Source organism: Chaetomium globosum, genomic scaffold, assembly GCF_000143365.1.
Source record: "Chaetomium globosum CBS 148.51 scaffold_7 genomic scaffold, whole genome shotgun sequence".
NCBI classification, from domain to species: Eukaryota; Fungi; Ascomycota; class Sordariomycetes; order Sordariales; family Chaetomiaceae; genus Chaetomium; species Chaetomium globosum.
The window spans coordinates 343,112-360,810 of NT_165982.1; the positions used below are offsets into that span (position 1 = coordinate 343,112).

General features: G+C 57.7%; 4 protein-coding genes across 4 annotated transcripts; 2 read left to right on the top strand and 2 right to left on the bottom strand.

Annotated features, from left to right (window-relative positions):
* On the bottom strand, positions 1–3,122 carry CHGG_09687 (uncharacterized protein; the record flags this gene model as incomplete). Its single annotated transcript, XM_001227613.1, has 3 exons — positions 1–444; positions 618–2,898; positions 2,977–3,122. 3 exons carry the CDS (start codon positions 3,120–3,122, stop codon positions 1–3), a joined length of 2,871 nt encoding a protein of 956 aa, XP_001227614.1.
* An 826-nt stretch (positions 3,123–3,948) lies between these two features.
* CHGG_09688 (uncharacterized protein) lies at positions 3,949–7,168 on the top strand (the record flags this gene model as incomplete). The annotated part of the gene is made up of 3 exons (XM_001227614.1): positions 3,949–5,761; positions 5,824–7,019; positions 7,085–7,168. The coding sequence occupies 3 exons, from the start codon at positions 3,949–3,951 to the stop codon at positions 7,166–7,168; spliced, it is 3,093 nt and encodes a 1,030-aa protein (XP_001227615.1).
* A 3,718-nt stretch (positions 7,169–10,886) lies between these two features.
* Positions 10,887–12,021, bottom strand: CHGG_09689 (uncharacterized protein; the record flags this gene model as incomplete). The annotated part of the gene is made up of 3 exons (XM_001227615.1): positions 10,887–11,458; positions 11,526–11,777; positions 11,832–12,021. The coding sequence occupies 3 exons, from the start codon at positions 12,019–12,021 to the stop codon at positions 10,887–10,889; spliced, it is 1,014 nt and encodes a 337-aa protein (XP_001227616.1).
* Positions 12,022–14,157: 2,136 nt separating this feature from the next.
* Positions 14,158–15,192, top strand: CHGG_09690 (uncharacterized protein; the record flags this gene model as incomplete). The annotated part of the gene is made up of 2 exons (XM_001227616.1): positions 14,158–14,426; positions 14,766–15,192. 2 exons carry the CDS (start codon positions 14,158–14,160, stop codon positions 15,190–15,192), a joined length of 696 nt encoding a protein of 231 aa, XP_001227617.1.
* Between the last annotated feature and the right edge of the window lie 2,507 nt (positions 15,193–17,699).

Genomic DNA, 17,699 nt, shown 5'->3' on the forward strand with positions numbered 1-17,699 from the left:
TCACGCCCCCGCCACCACAGCCAACCCCTCATAAATCTTCCTCCTCACTTCATAAAACGTCCCCATCCCACCCACGCCACCCCTCCCCCCACCCACACCACCACCACCCACCACCAATGGCAACCCCACACTCTCAATCTCAATCCTCCCCGTCGCCGTCTTGCGCACCGCCACCGTGCCATCAATCAGCAGCGTGCCTTCGCCGCGGAACTCGGCCCGGTGTCCGGCCCCCAACATCGCCCGCCGCAGGTCCGCCAGTCGCAGATCGCCCACGTGCAGCGGCTGCGCGGCCGACCGCACGGCAGAGGCCAGGGTGGGTGGGAGGACGTCGAGGGTGGGGAGGGTGGGTTTGTTGTTGTTGGGGCTGGAGTTGGTGGTGGTGAGGGTGCCGTCGGTTGCGGCTGCTGGTGTTTCGGTTGCGGGGGTGCCTTCGAGCTTTTGTCGCTTGTGGGAGGCGGTGTCGTCGTCGTCTGGGTCTGGTTTGCGGTTAGTATTGGAGGAATCTGCGGCGGTGCCTGTGGCCGGGGCCGCGTGGCCGTCGTGGTGCCAGATTGAATGGCAATCTTCCCGCCGGGGAAGGAGCAGGCCGTCACGGTGACGATGCCCAGCCCGCGCACGTTCTGCCACTTAAGGCGCTTGACGAAGGGGTCAGCTAGCTTGACCACCCAGGCGTTGGTATCGACTGAGGCGTTGACGGTGGCGCCCATGGCCGGAGTGAACACGTCGATGGCGCTCTGGGACGACCCCGATGCGAGCTGGGCGCTCAGCAACTTCTTGCAGTCGGCCGCGAGCGCCAGCGTCTCCTCCTCTGCCCCCGCGACGAGGATCAACTTGCGTGGCTGGATCAATGGGATCAGCATGTTCAAGCTGCGCTTGTCGTGGAGGCCGCTGAAGTCGACAAAGGCGATGCGGAGCTGGACCGAGACGGTTTGTGACGTGACCACCAGCTTGGCCGGGCCGATCACGGCTTCCTCCTCGTCTTCCAGCTCGTCGAGCTCGTCGCCGGCATGGCCGTCGGATAACGCAGCAGCCTCTGGCTCGTCAGAAGCAGCGCGCTTGCCTTGGGACCGTTTGTTGGCCCCCGGGGCTCCCTTGGACGCGCCAACGTCGTCAAACTTGCGCTTCTTGCCGAGGCCCTGATCGTGCCGGTTGCCGTCCTGCCTCTCGTCCTGCCCCTCGGCGTCTTCCCGCTCCTCCGCCCGCAGATATTCTTCGGGCCTGATAAGCTCGCCGAACTCGTCGTTGCGTTTCCGCCGCATAACGGTGGGGAACATGCGTTCCCTCCCCTTCTTCCCCCTGACATCAAAATCGTAGACGCCCTTCTTCTTGAACAAGATCGTGATGCCCAAGTCTTCGTCTTTCAGAACCACCTTCTTGCGGCTCGCCTGACCTATTGTTGTGGACACGTTCAAGGCCTTCCCTTGCTGTTCCGTCTCGGACTCCTCAGATTCGGTTGTGGTTTCCGAGGCATCGTCCACAACATCGGCGGCGGATTCTAGGGCAGCCGTGCCGCCGCTCTGCAACGTCGCTTGCAGCTGGCGCTGTGTTGCTAGCCACTGTTGGTAGATATCAAGTTCGCCGCCTTCCAGTGCTTGCCGCGTCGCATGGCCCACTTCGAGGTCGCGCCCACCCCCGTAGACCTGCTCAAAGGTGTCGCCATTGCTCGTTTGCTCCACCGCGACGCCATCCTTTCTCTCCCTCCACCATTCCCATAGTGTCCGAGCGATCGACGGCGTGTTCGGGTTGAGGCTGGGCTTTTCAGTAAGGATGACAAGGTTCCTGGGGTCTCCAGCAATCGCTCGCATGACCTCCTTGGAGAACCCCCACTCCAGGCTCGAGTCGGTAGCGACAATAACCCTGCCTTTTGGCTCCGAGGCATCCGCCGCTTGCTGTAGGACACGCTCAACCTGCGCTTTCCGCTCCAGCAGCCTCAGATACTTGAAATCGAAAGGGCCAGCATCCTTGCCCTTACCGCCACCGCTGCCTCCGTTTCCCCTTTGACCACCAGCCACAGCCTCAAATTCTCTCACGATGCTGTCGTCCATCCATTCCAGCATACTCCTCGCATTCCTCATGGTACTGTTAATGGTGCGGCCAGCCAGGTAAGCCTTTGTCGACTTGAAGACCTCGTTGTCCTTCGCAATCTCGGCCCTCCACGCGTGTTCCAGAAAATACGAGAGCTCGAGCACTCTTGCGCTCGAGTCCACGGGGATCAGCACCGTCCCACCCCTGGCGATGCAGAGTTTGATTGACTCTAGGAGCTGCTCGTCACGCCGGCCACGTGGGAGTGCCGTCTCGGGCGTGCGGCTGCTGCATACCAGCGCCGTTGGTTTCCTCAACTGTTCAATAACCTCGGCCCCTCCTGCGCCTCCGTGACCTCCCCCCAACCAAGCGGCACCGGAGAAGACATTCTCACGGGCCTGGTTCCAGTCGACGGCATAAACGATGGACTCGAGGCCATGTTGTATATGCCAGATCGTTCCTCCAAGTGTGTGGCCCGAGTTGTAGGCGGTGATTGTCAGCCCGTTGAGGGGCGGAGAGAAGGGCGACGGCAGCGGTTGGTGGGGTTGAGAGTACTTGAGAGGCTGGATGAGAGAAAAGTAACGTGCGATCTCCTCTGGGGTTGGCGGTTGCAGGAGGAGTTTATGGTCGGCGGATGACGTCTGCGCATACGAGTATGATGCCTCGGCGAGCGAAGTGGGGGATATCGTTGTCGCGGCCACAGGGGTCGAAGCGTAGAGATCTTGGGTCAGGGTGCGGCCGAGGTCGATGACGGGGCGTGTCGCATAGACTGGGACGCGAGTGAAGAGAGGGAAGTTCTTGCAACAATGGGCGTATGCACCAAGGTGGTCCACAGTCGCGTGAGTGAGTAGTATCAAGGAGAGCGTGGGGATTTGCCTAGACAAGGCAGTCAGCAACCAGTTCTTCTACGTAAGGTACCTTTGTTCCCCCCCCTAACAACATGCGACAACGTACTTTTCCAACTCGCGCAGCTTCTCGACATCAAACGCCTCATCCCAACCGACATCTATCAACACCTTCACACCCCCATCGAGTTCCAGGAGCGATTGCGATGCCGTCGATTCTGACAATGCGCCTTGTAGTGGGCTGAAAGTGAACATGATTGGCTAGGGTAGAGGTATTGTAGGTATTGTCGTTGTGTCGAATCGCTATGGAAACTGAGGCATGGCTTATTATTTATTGGTTTGGGAAATCCAGCAGTCTGAAAAGGCGGTGGTGATGTGATGATGCAAATATGATTAGTTAGTTGGGTGTGGGTGAGTGAGGTGAAGATTGAAGATTCCGGAATCCTGGTCAATGAATGGGACTGGGACCTGCGATTCCAGTTGCTTTGTCGCGTCAGTGGCACGCGACGGGCCGGCAAAGAAGCGCAAAGCCAAGCTCTCAGGCCGTTAAAGGCGGTGACAGACGGCAGAGATCGACCCCCATTGCCCAATCGAGGTACGGAAGCTGCCGATGGCATGGCAGGAACCCTCCATGGACCCCTGCAAATATGCCAAGCGAACCTGAGCCGACAAAAAAAGGACAGCTGTAGCTCCTGTGTTCGACGCCAGAGAGTGGGAGAATGCAACACAGAAGTGGGACAGGTGAATCCACTTTCAACACACCACACATTCAGGGCATCGCTTAGGGGCCACCTTGCGCAAACACTACCTACCTGAATAGATCCTCGTCCGCACCGGATCGGATATTGGGAAGGCAGTGCTTCCGGAATTTCTCTGATTATGAACCAGGTCATTCTCTACGAACAAGGTCCCCGGTGACAATCCCGACGAGGAACAAGGAAGAAGGAAGGAGGAACAAGGAAGGAAAAGGAGCTTGGGTCTACCGATTAAACCACTCGATCGACAACCCGCCAACAAGAAACAGACAGCACCCGCGTATCGGGACTAAACGGGAATCGCCCCCGACAGCACTTCCGCGAATATGGCCGACCACTCCATGTACCACGCCCTCGGCCAGGGCGAGAACCTCGACCCCAACGACCCGAACCGAACGAGCCAACCTGCCCCTCCGCAGTTCCAACCCCCCATCGCCCCGAACCCTTATCAACAAGTCGCTCCCCAGCAGCCCTACTATGGCGCACCGTCACCCGCAGCCGGGCCGATGCCCCCACAGGCACCAGGATACGGCGCACCCGAAGCCGGCGGTTACTTTCAGGAACAGCAACCCCCGGTTGACGACGGGGGGTTGGCGGCGCAGATGGGTGGCATGAACCTCGGCGCCGACGCGGGGGCGGGTACCGTCAGGAAAAAGAAGAAGGACCGCCACGCATACCACACGGTTGACGCACCCGCGGGTTCGTCTCAGCCTTTCAACGGCATGCCCCCGGCAGGCACAGCGGCCACACCATACCTAAACGCCGATCCCTCGGCGGCCGCCTCTCGCTATGGCGGCGGCGGCGGGCTAACCCCCCAAACGAGCCAGTTCCCAGCACCCGTGAGCCCCGGGTTCATGCCCGCGCCCGCTTCCCCTGCCGAGTTTGCCGCCAGGAGTGGTTTCGCCGATGCCGCCGGCCCTGCGCCGACTATGATCTCCAACTCGGGACAGACCAGGGTATCTCCTGATGAGATGCCCAGTGTGCCCGTGTCCCGGGATTCCGTCCAGCAATACTTCTTCAGCAATGTGTACCCGACCTTTGAGCGCCTGGTACCACCACCAGCCACGGTCTCTTTCGTCGCCTTCGACCAAGGAAACGCTTCACCCAAGTTTGCCCGCCTCACCATGACCAACATCCCCGCCACCGCTGAGGGCCTGAAGACCACAGGCCTCCCCCTCGGCCTTGTTCTCCAGCCGATGGCCCCGCTCCAGGCCGGCGAGCTCGAGATTCCCGTTCTAGACTTTGGTGACGTTGGCCCGCCGCGCTGCCACCGCTGCCGCGCCTATGTCAACCCCTTTATGATGTTTCGCTCTGGCGGTAACAAGTTCGTCTGCAACCTGTGCGGCTACGCAAACGACACGCCTTCGGAGTATTTCTGCGCCACCAGCCCCCAGGGCGTCCGCGTTGACCGTGACCAGCGGCCAGAGCTCACTAGGGGGACGGTCGACTTCGTCGTACCGAAGGAGTACTGGACCAGGGAACCCGTCGGCATGCGCTACCTCTTTTTAATCGACGTAACCCAGGAGGCCTTCAACAAGGGATTCCTCGAGGCTTTCTGCGACGGTATTCTGCGCACCCTGTACGGCGCCGAAGAGGGCGAGGAGAGGGAGGAGAACGGGGAAGTCAAGAGGAGGATACCACCAGGCGCCAAGGTCGGCTTCGTGACATACGACAAGGAGGTCCATTTCTACAATGTCAGTTCAACGCTGGAGCAGGCGCAGATGATGATCATGCCCGATATCGAAGATCCCTTCGTGCCGCTCAGCGAGGGTCTGTTTGTGGACCCGTACGAGTCCAAGGCCGTGATCAGCTCGCTGCTGACCCGCCTACCGCAAATGTTCTCAACTATCAAAAACCCAGAGCCGGCGCTCCTGTCGACGCTGAATGCGGCCATCGCGGCGCTGGAAACCACGGGCGGCAAGATCTTTTGTTCGCTCTCTGCGCTGCCTACCTGGGGCCCTGGCCGGCTGTTCATGCGGGACGACGGCAAGCACCCCAGCGGTGAGCCTGATAAGAAGCTTTTCAGCACCGAGCACCCGGCGTGGCGGAGGGCCGCCGAGAAGATGGTTTCCGTCGGTGTCGGCATCGACTTCTTCATGGCTGCCCCGTCGGGCGGCTATCTGGACATTGCTACCATTGGTGGGTGAACTTGGCTATCAACTCTAATCCCTCCATCAACACCGCGCTGACTATTCTCTCAGGCTATGTGTCCGCTACCACTGGCGGCGAGAGCTTCTACTACCCCAACTTCATCGCCCCCAGAGACAACTCCAAGCTGTCGCTGGAAATCAAGCATGCCGTAACACGGGAGACGGGTTTCCAAGCTCTCATGAAGGTCAGATGCTCCAACGGCCTTCAGGTATCGGGCTACCACGGCAACTTCATCCAGCACACTTTCGGCGCCGACCTCGAAATTGGCGTCATTGACGCCGACAAGGCGATGGGCGTGACGTTCACCTACGACGGCAAGCTCGACCCGAAGCTTGACACACACTTCCAAGCCGCCCTCCTCTACACCTCCGCCTCGGGCCAGCGGCGAGTCAGGTGCATCAACGTCATTGCCGGCGTCAGCGAGAGCGCCCGCGAGAGCATCAAGTTCATCGATCAGGACGCCGTCATCACAATCCTGGCCAAAGAGGCCGCCACCAAGCTGGCCACCACCTCCAACGCCCTCAAGGACATCCGCCTAAGCCTCACCGAGAGGAGCATCGACGTGCTATCGAACTACCGCAAGCACTTCCTCGCGCAGGCGCACCCTCCGGGCCAGCTCGTCATGCCCGAACGCCTCAAAGAGTTCGCCATGTACGTGCTCGGGATGATCAAGTGCCGCGCCTTCAAGGGCGGCTCCGAGTCGTCAGACCGCCGCGTGAACGAGATGCGCCTCATCCGCTCCATGGGCCCCCTCGAGCTCAGCCTGTACCTCTACCCGCGCATGATCCCGCTGCACAACTTGCAGCCCGAGGACGGCTTCCCGGACGCCCAGGCCGGCGGCCACCTGCGCATGCCACCCGCGGTGCGCGCCTCCTTCTCGCGCGTCGAGCCCGGCGGCGTGTACCTGGTCGACAACGGCCAGCAGACGCTGCTGTGGATGCACGCGCAGACCTCGCCCAACCTCATCGCGGACCTGTTCGGCGAGGACAAGACCAGCCTGCAGAGCCTCGACGCCTACACGTCGGCCCTGCCGGCCCTGCAGACCCACCTGAACGCCCAGGTGCGCAACATCGTCGAGTTCCTGCGCGCCATGCGCGGTTCCAAGGGCCTGACTATCCAGCTGGCCCGCCAGGGCATCGACGGCGCCGAGTACGAGTTTGCGAGAATGCTGGTCGAGGACCGCAATAACGAGGCCCAGAGCTATGTGGATTGGCTGGTGCATCTGCATAAGGGGGTGCAGTTGGAGGTGAGTCCTCGTTGATTTTTTTGGCGTTCTTAACAACCTTGAGCGGCTACTAACCTGGGATGCAGCTGGCGGGTCAGAGGAAACGGGAGGATTCGGGAGAGGGGTCGGCGCTGTCGAGTTTTACGGGGTTGAGGCCCTCGTATTGGTAGGAGGGGGCGAGCGTACATTTAAGCCAGACTAGATGGTGGTGATACCAAAATACGACGTGACATGATATTACCCTGGGGTTCACGATTGGGCCTGTCATTGCGTCTACATCTGCTGCTAATGGAATGGCCTGCCTACCTTTCCAATGCTGAGCGATGATGTCAACAACACTTGGAGACCTGGTAGTCAGCTTCAACAGCACTCCCAGCAAACGCCGAACACCCATCTTCCCTTCACAAGATTGACGGCGCCGTCCCCCCACTCTCCTTTCCCTTTCTACTAAGGTAGTTACCTCCCTTGTCCACTCACCCCCCAAGTCCTAACTAAGTACCTACCTACCTACGTACCTACCAAGAACACAAACGACCCCCCAGCACCACCCCCACCCGAGATATCCCTCAACAGTCAAGTAAGTCAGCAGCCAGGTCCCAACAACGCCAGCGCCAGCCTCGCCCCCACCCACCTACCCACCCTTCCATCCCAAACCTCGTTCCCCCAACCTTGCAAGCACAGCAGTTCCGTCCGGCCATGCCCATCCCATCCCTTCCCTCGCCATGCCCGCTCCTAGCCGAGCAGCCACCCCCCCCAGCCAGGCAAGGTAAGATAAGGTAAGGCGGCAACCAACTATAACTACCTAGCTACCCGACCCGGCTTCCCCTGAAAGGGGAGAGAGAAGGGCAGCCTCGGCTGTCTCCTCATGATGGCATGATGGCACACCCGAACCGAACCGGACCGGACCGGATCAGACCAACCAACCAACCAACCAACCAATTAACCAATTGCAACCCTCCATTTCAGGCTGACGAGCTGACTGGCTGACGGGCTGACGCGGAAGGGGGCTGCATTCCTTTTCCTTTTTTTTTTTTCGTTTTGTTTTGTTTTTGGGGTTTTTGGTCCTTCCTCGGGAGGCTGACTGACTGGCCGAGGACTTTCGGCCCGGCGTTCTCGGTTCTACGTTTGCTGTCGGTACGGTGTGCCTGTGGTTATCGGGGTTGCCGGGAGGGGAGGTGGTTCTTTTTTTTTTTTTTCTTTTTTTTTGAGAGAGAGAGAGAGAGAGAGTTTGGTTCGTTGGTTTTGAATGGGTGGACGGGTGGGGGTGGTAGGATTAGGGATTGGGGATTGGGGATTGAGGGGTTGCTTGTTTCTCTTCTCTCTCCTATTCCCCCCCTTCTTCTTCTTCCCCCACACCACAACACACCACCTACCCACCCACCCACCTACCTACCCCCGTGATAATTAGTTAATGGTCTGGGTGGGGAGGTGTGATTCCGTGGTTTTTCCGGGGCAGATGATGATGTGTTGCTATTGTGTTGGTCCATTGTTCAAGGGTTGTTGTTGTTGTTGTTGTTGTTGATGATGACGATGTGTGGGTGTGGATGTGGATGTGACGTGGGGATAGACAGATGGAGGGTTTTGCTTCTTCTGACCTTTTGCCCGGTTGTGGGAAAAAATAACTCGATCCGGGGTTTTCGGAAGAGTATGTGAGACCAAGTTGTTAGTTACCTGTCACTTTTGCAGGGAACCCTCCCTGGTGTCCCTTGTCCCGGCCGGCTGTTGGGTGTCGGGTAAGGGTCCTTCTAGGGGTCTAGATGTGTCTTAGTCTGGTTCATGGATGGTTGGGATCCTGGTGATGTGGCGGCCATGAAGTCATGGCCGGAGTAGCATGCCGGACCGTTTCATCTTCTGATTTTCATATGCTTCTTCTTCGACAAAAATGAAGGGGAAAAGGGCGGCGGTGCCAAAGATCCCCATGCCATTCACTCCCTCTTCAGAGACAACCAACCACTCATCTCAACCGCAAGCGGCCCGGAACCCGTAATCGACAATTCTTTGACTCTCCGAACATTCCTTACGGCCCTATGTGCAGTCAGCATCGCCAACCTCTCCGTGACAATGGGTCTGCCCCTGTCTGCATTCCATTGTCAAGAGACCCTGACCCTGTCCTGCCTTGTCCGGTCCTGTGATCGACCCAGCCCCCGTTACACCAGGCTAGGGGCGGCAAGGCTAACGCAGTCACCCAGACACCGGGCGGCTATGCCTGTGTGGGCCGTGTTTGTGGTGTGGCGTACAATCTACGATCTGTCTGACACGATCTCACACACTGCACACACTGCGGTGTGCCTCCGAGGCCTTGTGATGTGTGTTGCCCAACGAGATTTGGTGTCCCACTGAGGGTATCCGCAGCCGCGCTTGTGCGACGGTGACTTCTCGAAAGGCTGCTTCACCGCCCCCATCGTCTCCGCCGGAAGAGGCGGATGGATGGTATGGGTGGTGGGTGTCGACAGTTCGGTAGGAGGCGGTTGCTGTTCTGTTTCGGCGCTGGAGATTTGGGTGTGAACATGCAGGGTCCTTACCTTGCAACGGTTATCTGTCACCTATGGCGGCCGATCGTATCGGCAGATCTGCAGACGTATGTACACAGTAGATGCCCGGGGAGTCCGCGAACATTGGGAGGAGATGTGCAGGATGGGTCCCCAAAACGAGAACGAGTCAGGGGGTGAAAGGTTGAGAATGAATAGGCTCTCCGCACGACAACGTTTCGCACTACTGCATGGCGGTCAGCGAAGGTAGTAGCGTTGTGCAAGAAATCTTGCCCGCTTGCGTGCCTCATCTCGCGCCACCACCGCCGGATCTCGGTCACCCACTGCCTTGGCAACGGATGGGCCCCCCAGTAGGCCAACGGCTCGCCGCTGTGCAGGTGTGACAATAATTCGTGTTTCAATGTTTCAAGATATACCATGCATGCATTCATAACGCCCTGACCGCTTCTTGGTGAGCCATGGAGACTGTCCCCTGTGTGTCTGTCTCTATATGCTTAAAGGTTCTCCGAGGGAAGAAGCCCGGCAGGCAAGCAGCGGGGGAGCCCGGGGGGGGGGGGACGGCTGCCGTGCTGCCAGACGACCGTCTCGGTTCGTCTCCTGATGGAGTGAACTCCGGTCCGAGGACTCGATAAGTGGCGCGGTTGTCAAGGGCATGGAGACCGGTGGGGTTGGAAAAAGCAAAAGGAACTTGCCCGCTCGCCACGTCTGCAGCCACCTCCCAATAAGGCATCACGGTCGCTCCAAATACCTCTCGCGGCTTGGCGGGAACCCGATGGAACTCTGCGCCAAACGCTCCGAGGGAGTGTTCGCCATGGTCCAAGGGTGCAGTTTGGCGTTCTCCTGAGCCAATTATTGACGACACGGCTTCAGCCTCATGCAGACCATCACCCATGAGGAAGCCCCATGTCTGAGACTGATGATGACAGCCAGTCGCCGGATCGTGATAAACCAGGATGCTTGCAGGCCCCCTGGTTGGGTTCCCCAGCCGTTGATCAGTCTCGGCCCGGGGGTTTAGGGCCTCTTTCTCGGCAAGTCGGGGCTGGGGCTCGACCTCCCTGTTGGTGCCAGGACAAGTCAGCTAAGACAAGCGCGCTTGCTGCTTGATGAACATCTCGGGGCCCAAAAAGAAAGAGGAACAATAGTGCATAACAGAGCCAGGCAAACTATACAGTACATTATCCTTATCCTTGTGAGGTAGACTAGGTCGGGGAATCATGGTAGAGCCGGAAACCCCGTGTTTCCGACCAACAAACGGCTATCCGGAATGCTGTCCAAAGATTAAAGTGAGACATGAGGAGGTAACCCAATAAGAAATGCCCAAAAAAGCCAATCCAAATCCCAACTCGGAGCCGCCTCCGTAACGCCCAGAAAGCCCGCCACAGGAAAAAGCCAAATCCCATCAAGCAAGGAGGTTGCTCAGGCCGTATCGCGCGTCTGGCTGCGCAAGAAATCTCTGGATTTCTGTGTTGTCAAACACGCGGGAGAAAATGTCAACGTCGGCAGGCGAGGTCCCGGGCGGTGAGCTCGAGCTCGACGAGCTGCCCTTCGTCTTGGATCGGCTTGAGCCGCTGCCGCCCTTGGCCTTCTTCGCGATATCGTCCAGGATCAGCTGTGTGGTGCTCTGGTTGGGGTCCTCGAACACGAATGCCACGCAGCGGATCCTGCCACGGAGGTCGGGATCGTAGAGGCAAACTTCCCGCCACAGCTCGGCAAGCTCCTGCGGCGGATTTCGGTACCCGTTTCCGAGGCCAAAGTCCCCGATCACCACGGTGCTGTAGTTGTTGTAGGCGCAGATCCGGAGTGCGCCCCGCATCTTCTCTTTGACCATCTCGCGCTCATCGGCAAACGAGTACTTGGTGCCATTCTGCGTCAGCTTGGGCCAGCGTGGCGGTGGTACCGACACGACAGGCAGTGCCCGCCACTGGTCGGTCGGCAGCTTCTCATATTTGTCGTGGGGCCCGCGGAACACAACTGTGCGGCAGGTTAATGGCTGGACTTGGAAGAGAAAGAAAGAAACAGGAGAGGTGATCCAACTGACCAACATGCTGTGATAGGACTCCGGCGCATATCGGGAGGGGGTAGTGGCTGTTAGCCGGAGATCCATCCGCTGGCGTTCCGAGGCAAGCTGCGAGGGTGCTCCGCCGACATAGACGCTCCTCGTAGCCTACCACACCCGTTTCCCAGTCGCCACCAGGACGCTTGTCGTTCGCTGCACAGATGAAAGGTATGGCACACTGTGCCGAGTCCACCCACTCCAATGCGACGTTGACCGGGTCTCCGCTGGAAACGTCTAGGAAGCAGGTTAGAACAAGGCCACTGCTACGTCCTTGAGATGCACACTCACAAAACAGGGGAGGGGAAAGGTCCAGTGGACGCTCGTCAAAGTTGATTTGCAGCAGTGGTTGGTGATAGATGTACGAGCAGGTGGACCAAGTCGCGGCGTACTTTTCCCTGATCGTGGGAATGTAAATCCTCTTTGCCTCCGAAGCAACCTCAGACGGCTTGGGCTTGGACTTGGAGCTTGAAGAAGGCATCGTGCGGTGGTAGATGAGGGAGGTGTAGAACACCCGGCGAGGGGGTTTGACGGGCAGGTAGGTAATAATATGCCTTGGGAGAAGTCAGACCGGTGTGGGGTTGGCTGAGGCTAGGCTGAGATCGGGTTTGTGGATGTTGTTAGCTCTACCAATTCCCGGGAGAGGGTGTTTGGGGGTATGAGTTGCTTTATATCTGCATAAGAGTGGTCGAGGGGGTGGGGTGAGAAAGGAGAGATTCGGGAAACGCCAGAAACGCCAGAAACGCCATTGCTTGCGAGTAGCCGCAGCGGCCAACATGACGACCATGTCGCGTGCTGCGATTCCCATGCAGAGAGATCTCTGTGTAACTACCCGGTCTCAGACATCCAGAGACCTGCAAATGTTGTATTGTTGGTGGGAAGATCAAGGATAAGGTACTTGCCGGCTTCCTCAAACGTGGGGACACCTGGTATTGTTCGTTCAAGGTTTCTGCCCAGCCGGGATGCTCGAGACACGATGGGACCAACGCGATGCAGTTAGTGTGCCTCTAATAACACACCACAAAGTACATACATGAACCAGGAAGGGGTCTTTCCTTGGCTGGGTAGGTAGATGAATATACCACCAGCCAGCCAAGAAAAGAAGAACCTACCCCTGAGATGCCTAGGGACGGGGTTGCAGGTGGGCTTGAGCTTGAGGTGACCTGCCGAGACCCTTGGAATTGCATTACACAGTGGGCGGGTGCTGGAGCTCTTGGGGCTGTTCTGGGGCCGCTCCGGGGCGAGGTGGTCTGGGACTGCTGTGCTGCCGTAGGTGCGCCATCTTGAGTCTGAGTCAATCTGGTATTCCCGCGCCACTCGAACCAGAGACATGGGCCGGGTCCCTGCCGGCCGCCGTTGAATGAAAGTCTTTTTGAACCTGGTGCATGCGTCGAGTCCTGAAGCTTCGGGCAGCTGCTGAAACCAATAATTACTCGGGCTCTGGGCACGGCTTGAACTCCGCACCTAACTATTGCAGGGCGAATCAGAATCCAATGAGGGAGAGACATGCAGTCGAGCCACTCGGCTCAGTCCACCGAGCGGCTACTAACTGTTGGCCGGCGGGTTTTCTGGATCGGCATCCCGGCCGGGAGGAGGAAGAGGGGTGACCCAAACACCCAAGGACCCGAGCTTCAATGCTCGCATCCTCGCATCCTCGCATCCTCGCATCCTCGCCAAAGGAGAAAGGGGTCCGGTGAGCGCGGGCGACGCGCGGGGACAGCTAAAAAGACAAAACCGATACAATGCATGTCTGACCACTTCCCTGCGCAATGACGAGTGCCTGGGTGCCCAAGCATCACCTGAAGCGGGGCAAGGGATCGTCAGTCGAAAGGTCTCGCCGGATGGCGGAAGCCACAGCGACGAAAGCTCAGCTGAGGAGATGCAAACGTGAGGTGCCGAAGGGAAAACTTTGTCAGGCAACCGAAGAAAAAGCAAAAAGAGCCCCTTCCTCCCCGTCATGGACCCGGCAGAGATAGGAAACTAGCGGGAAGGAACTGTCCCCTGCGGGGAAAGCCACATCAAGCAGGGCACCCCAGCTTTACATCTAACGTGCCTGTCTTCCCGTATCAAAAAGTGCCTTCATCCTGTTAAGGTTGTCGTCAGAATTGTGGTGTTGTTGCCAACTGAAAAAACCCAGGTGGGAAGGCGCTAGCTGCCTCTATCGCTCATGCCAAGAAATAGATTGGATGGCACCAAATTTCAGCCAATCACAGTAACGCAAGGTCTGAGAAGGGCAAGTGCAGCAGTGGAGTCTTGGGGTCGAATCGAATGGTTCGAGTGGGTTCGAGGAAGAAAGGTCAGGTAAAAAGAAAAATGACAGGGATCTGGGGCGCGTGCCGTCTCGAATTCAACAGGCCAAGACCCAAAAAACTGCTCGACTTTTTGAAGGCGCATCTCTATCCTACCTAGCACATCCGGTCCGGTTTATCCAAGGTGTGGAAATTCCAGCACGTGTTATTCAGCTCTTACCCAGTCGGTACGGTACATCAACAACAAACTAGGGCCAAAACCTCCAGGCCTCTATCCAGCAATCACCACCGACATCGGAGACCACCGAAACTGAAATTGGCAATTGGCGATTGGCACTTGGGAGCCAAACGCAGGTGACCTTCGAGCTATGCGGCCCGCTCCGGTACTTCGGCCGTCGAGTGTCTCGCGTGTCTTGCGTCCGCGTCGCCTCGCCAGCTTCCACCGATCTGTCTCTCAGCGGGCCAACCGTTCCGTTGCCGAGCTACTACAGTGGAGGCCCGACAAGGCGGAGGATGTGACCGTCAACGGCTTCGTCCGGTCCGTCCGGTCAATGAAAGCTCATCAATTCGTTGCTCTCGGTGATGGCTCTTCGCTGGCTCCTCTACAGGCCCTCGTCCGGGCCGACCGCGCCGAAGAGTAAGAAACAACCTGCTCCCGCCTAATCCCCCATCCTCCTTCCTTCGCCCCCCTTCGACATACAGAAGGATGTCTCGGTTAAGCTGGTTACCTAGTACTGACGCCGTCCCTGCAGCCTGACGGTTGGTGCGGCCGTCCGCCTCACCGGCTCCTGGGTGTCCTCTCCCGGAGCCTCTCAGAGCCATGAGTTGCATGTAAGCAATGTAGAGGTCTTGGGTTCCGTCCGACGCAAAGGTATGCCCTGCCGTGCCCTGCCCTGCCCTTGCCTTGTCCTAGAGGGGCTTCCAAAAGGCATGCACCAGGCAATGTATAATGTTTTCTTAACAAATGGCCCCGCAGACGTTCCCCATTTCAAAAGAAATACCAGACACCTGAGTTATCTCCGTACTATGCCGCACTTGCGGCCGAGAACTTCCAGTCAATACCGTCCTTGCTGAGACTGCGCTCCGAAGCCATCGCATCCTTGACTCAGTTCTTTGCAGGGCGATCCTTCACTCAAACACACCCACCCATCATCACATCGTCGGATTGTGAGGGCGCCGGTGAGGTCTTCACGGTGACGCCGGCCAATGACACGCCTGTCCCGGCTGACAAGGACGCCTCCGAAGACTCTTTTTTCCGCTCCAAAAAGTATCTCACTGTCTCGACCCAGCTCCATCTAGAAGCCCTCGCGCAAGCCGTCGGCAATGTCTGGACCCTCTCGCCCGTTTTCCGCGCCGAGAAGAGCGACACCCTCGAGGCACCTGAGCGAGTTTTACATGCTTGAAGCTGAAATGAGCTTTGTGGATGACCTCACGCCCGTCATGGACCTGGCCGAAGATATGCTACGGTCATTGAGCAACGATTCTCATGGGGTCACCCCACGGTCAGGGGATCTTTCTCTTCAGATCACGCCACAGCGGGCTCCGATCTTGGTGCCGTCCGTGGAAAGTAAGGCAGCCGCTGGGGAGGGGCCTGATGGTCCTGGGGAACTGGGCACGGAAATCACCTAACTCGGGACGCCGTCCCACTGTTACAGCAGAAAGCCGACCTCTTCGAGCACAAGCCGACATGGAGTGCAGGGCTGCAATCCGAACATGAAAAGTACCTTGCTAATTACGTCGGAGGCAGTGAGAAACCCGTCTTCGTTACCAACTACCCCCGAGACATCAAGGCTTTTTACATGCGGGAAACCCAAACGCCTGCCTCTGAGGTACCCGGCCCAACAGTCGATTGTTTTGACTTGCTGGTGCCAGAGTTCTGCGAGATTGCTGGTGGGTCAATGCGCGAGCACCGTTTGAACCCTCTCCTAGACGTCATGAAGCGGCAGGGGATCTTGAAACCACCGTCAGAATGCGCCCCTGGCGAGAGCTCCTGCGGCGGTCTCGACTGGTACGTCGAACCTTCCGTCGGTGGGGATGTTCCACCACACGGCGGGGTTTGGTGTCGGCTTCGACCGGTTGCTCAGCTACCTGGCTGGCGTTCAAACCGTCCGAGACATCGTCTCATTCCCACGCTGGCATGGACGATGCGACTGCTGAGCAGACAGCCACAAGATCTTGGATTATCCTCCCGGTTCTCTCTCGTGTTACCTGACCTGCCCGTGCTCATCGCGATCTATCCGTACCCGGATTCGGGCGCTTTTGTCGTACACTCAACGCACCATATCGTCGTGTTGGGGACCAGAAATCCCGCTCTTCATGCTCCCATGGGAAGATCGGTATGCGGTCTCCCTATTGGAACGGGCGAGAATAATATGCTGCGAAACACATGATGCCACTAGGGCGAGTCGTAGTTGACAGATCGGTCACGGGCCGGCCGTTTAACTTAACCGTGTGCGACCTTGGGTCATATTACGGCCTTAGACCCCTCTCGACGTGCCGAGTTCGGGCGGAGAGCCATGTTTGTTGCATCATATCCCTCGACGGCTGTGTGCATTCCGGGTCCGAGAGATCCCGTTCCAGGGACTCGATGACTTGGAGTACTCTTGTCTACGCTATGACAGTTATTTTTGATACCCAACTCAATCTAACAATTTAACTTGATGCCGACTGATCATGCGGATTCCCGCACACGCGATGGGCTGTCATCAACTTGCATCTACGCAACACCAGGAATCCAGTCAAGCTGACTGAGCCATGTCCCCTCGGACTGAAGACAGTATAACAACTCTAACTTGCTCAGATATACATTACCATCTCTCAAGGGGCCCTTACCGCTGCCTTCAAATATAAACCATGCGGGTTGCCTCCGGCTCAGTGTCATTTAACACACTTTGGACAGGCATGTGTCCGGCGATATCTTTGATGGAAGCAACCCACGAACTTGCTAGGTCGATATGAAGTGACAATTTCTATCAACCTAGGGAGCTCATCCACTAACTACATTAACAACAATATCTAGTGTTTGTCAAGTCGACGGCTGGCTTGATGAAACGTCGATGTAGCGAACAAGATAATCCGAAGTGGTTCTAAGAAGCAGTCTCGTCACACACATTAACCACGATTTCCTTAGTAGCCACAGAACATCACTGATACTTCAACCGTTACCACATGTACCCCTACGCCGGGCCAGTTCAACCAGCTTTAACCCCGATCCGGCGCCAGAAGAATCGTTTTAGCAGAATCAACTGGTCTGTTAAGTAGTTCCCGTAACTACCAAATACTCCTTATCTCCACGGGTTCATATCACAACACATACTAAGAGCATCGCCAGTTACAGTACGTTGTGGCGCACTGAGCCGCCCCGGTATTCACTCTAATGCTTCGCTTGGCCAATGCTTATGCTGAACGCGTAACCGAATGAGGCTTTGTTGCGCTACCGGGCTAGACACGAGAAGCTCTCGATCAGAGAAGTGAGCATTCCCTCCCCTTTACCGGCTTCCAGGATCCGAACTGCCAGCGGCGGACATGGCAACGGGGGGTTTGAGTAGTTCACTACGCTTACCCGTGGCCCTCACCGGCCAGCTTACTCCCTTCAACCCAGATACCAAACACTTTTTTCTCTATCATCGATCTCCAACCTCCTCCGGACCCAGCCTTGCGTCGCGGCTCATCCCCGGAAACGCGGCAACGGAATCAATCACTTGTTATGCACCGTAAGCCTTCTCACCACCGCCTCTCCCGCCCGGGACCTGCAAAGATCGATGACTGCCGTCGAAGCCGCTCCACTCTTCACGCACTCGCCCACCCTCGCTCTGTATAGACATCCGAAAGGTCCGAGGGAGGTGATTACCGTCATCGATTCCGCTGTCACCTTCTCGGTCCGAACCCCTCTGCACTCTGTACATACTGT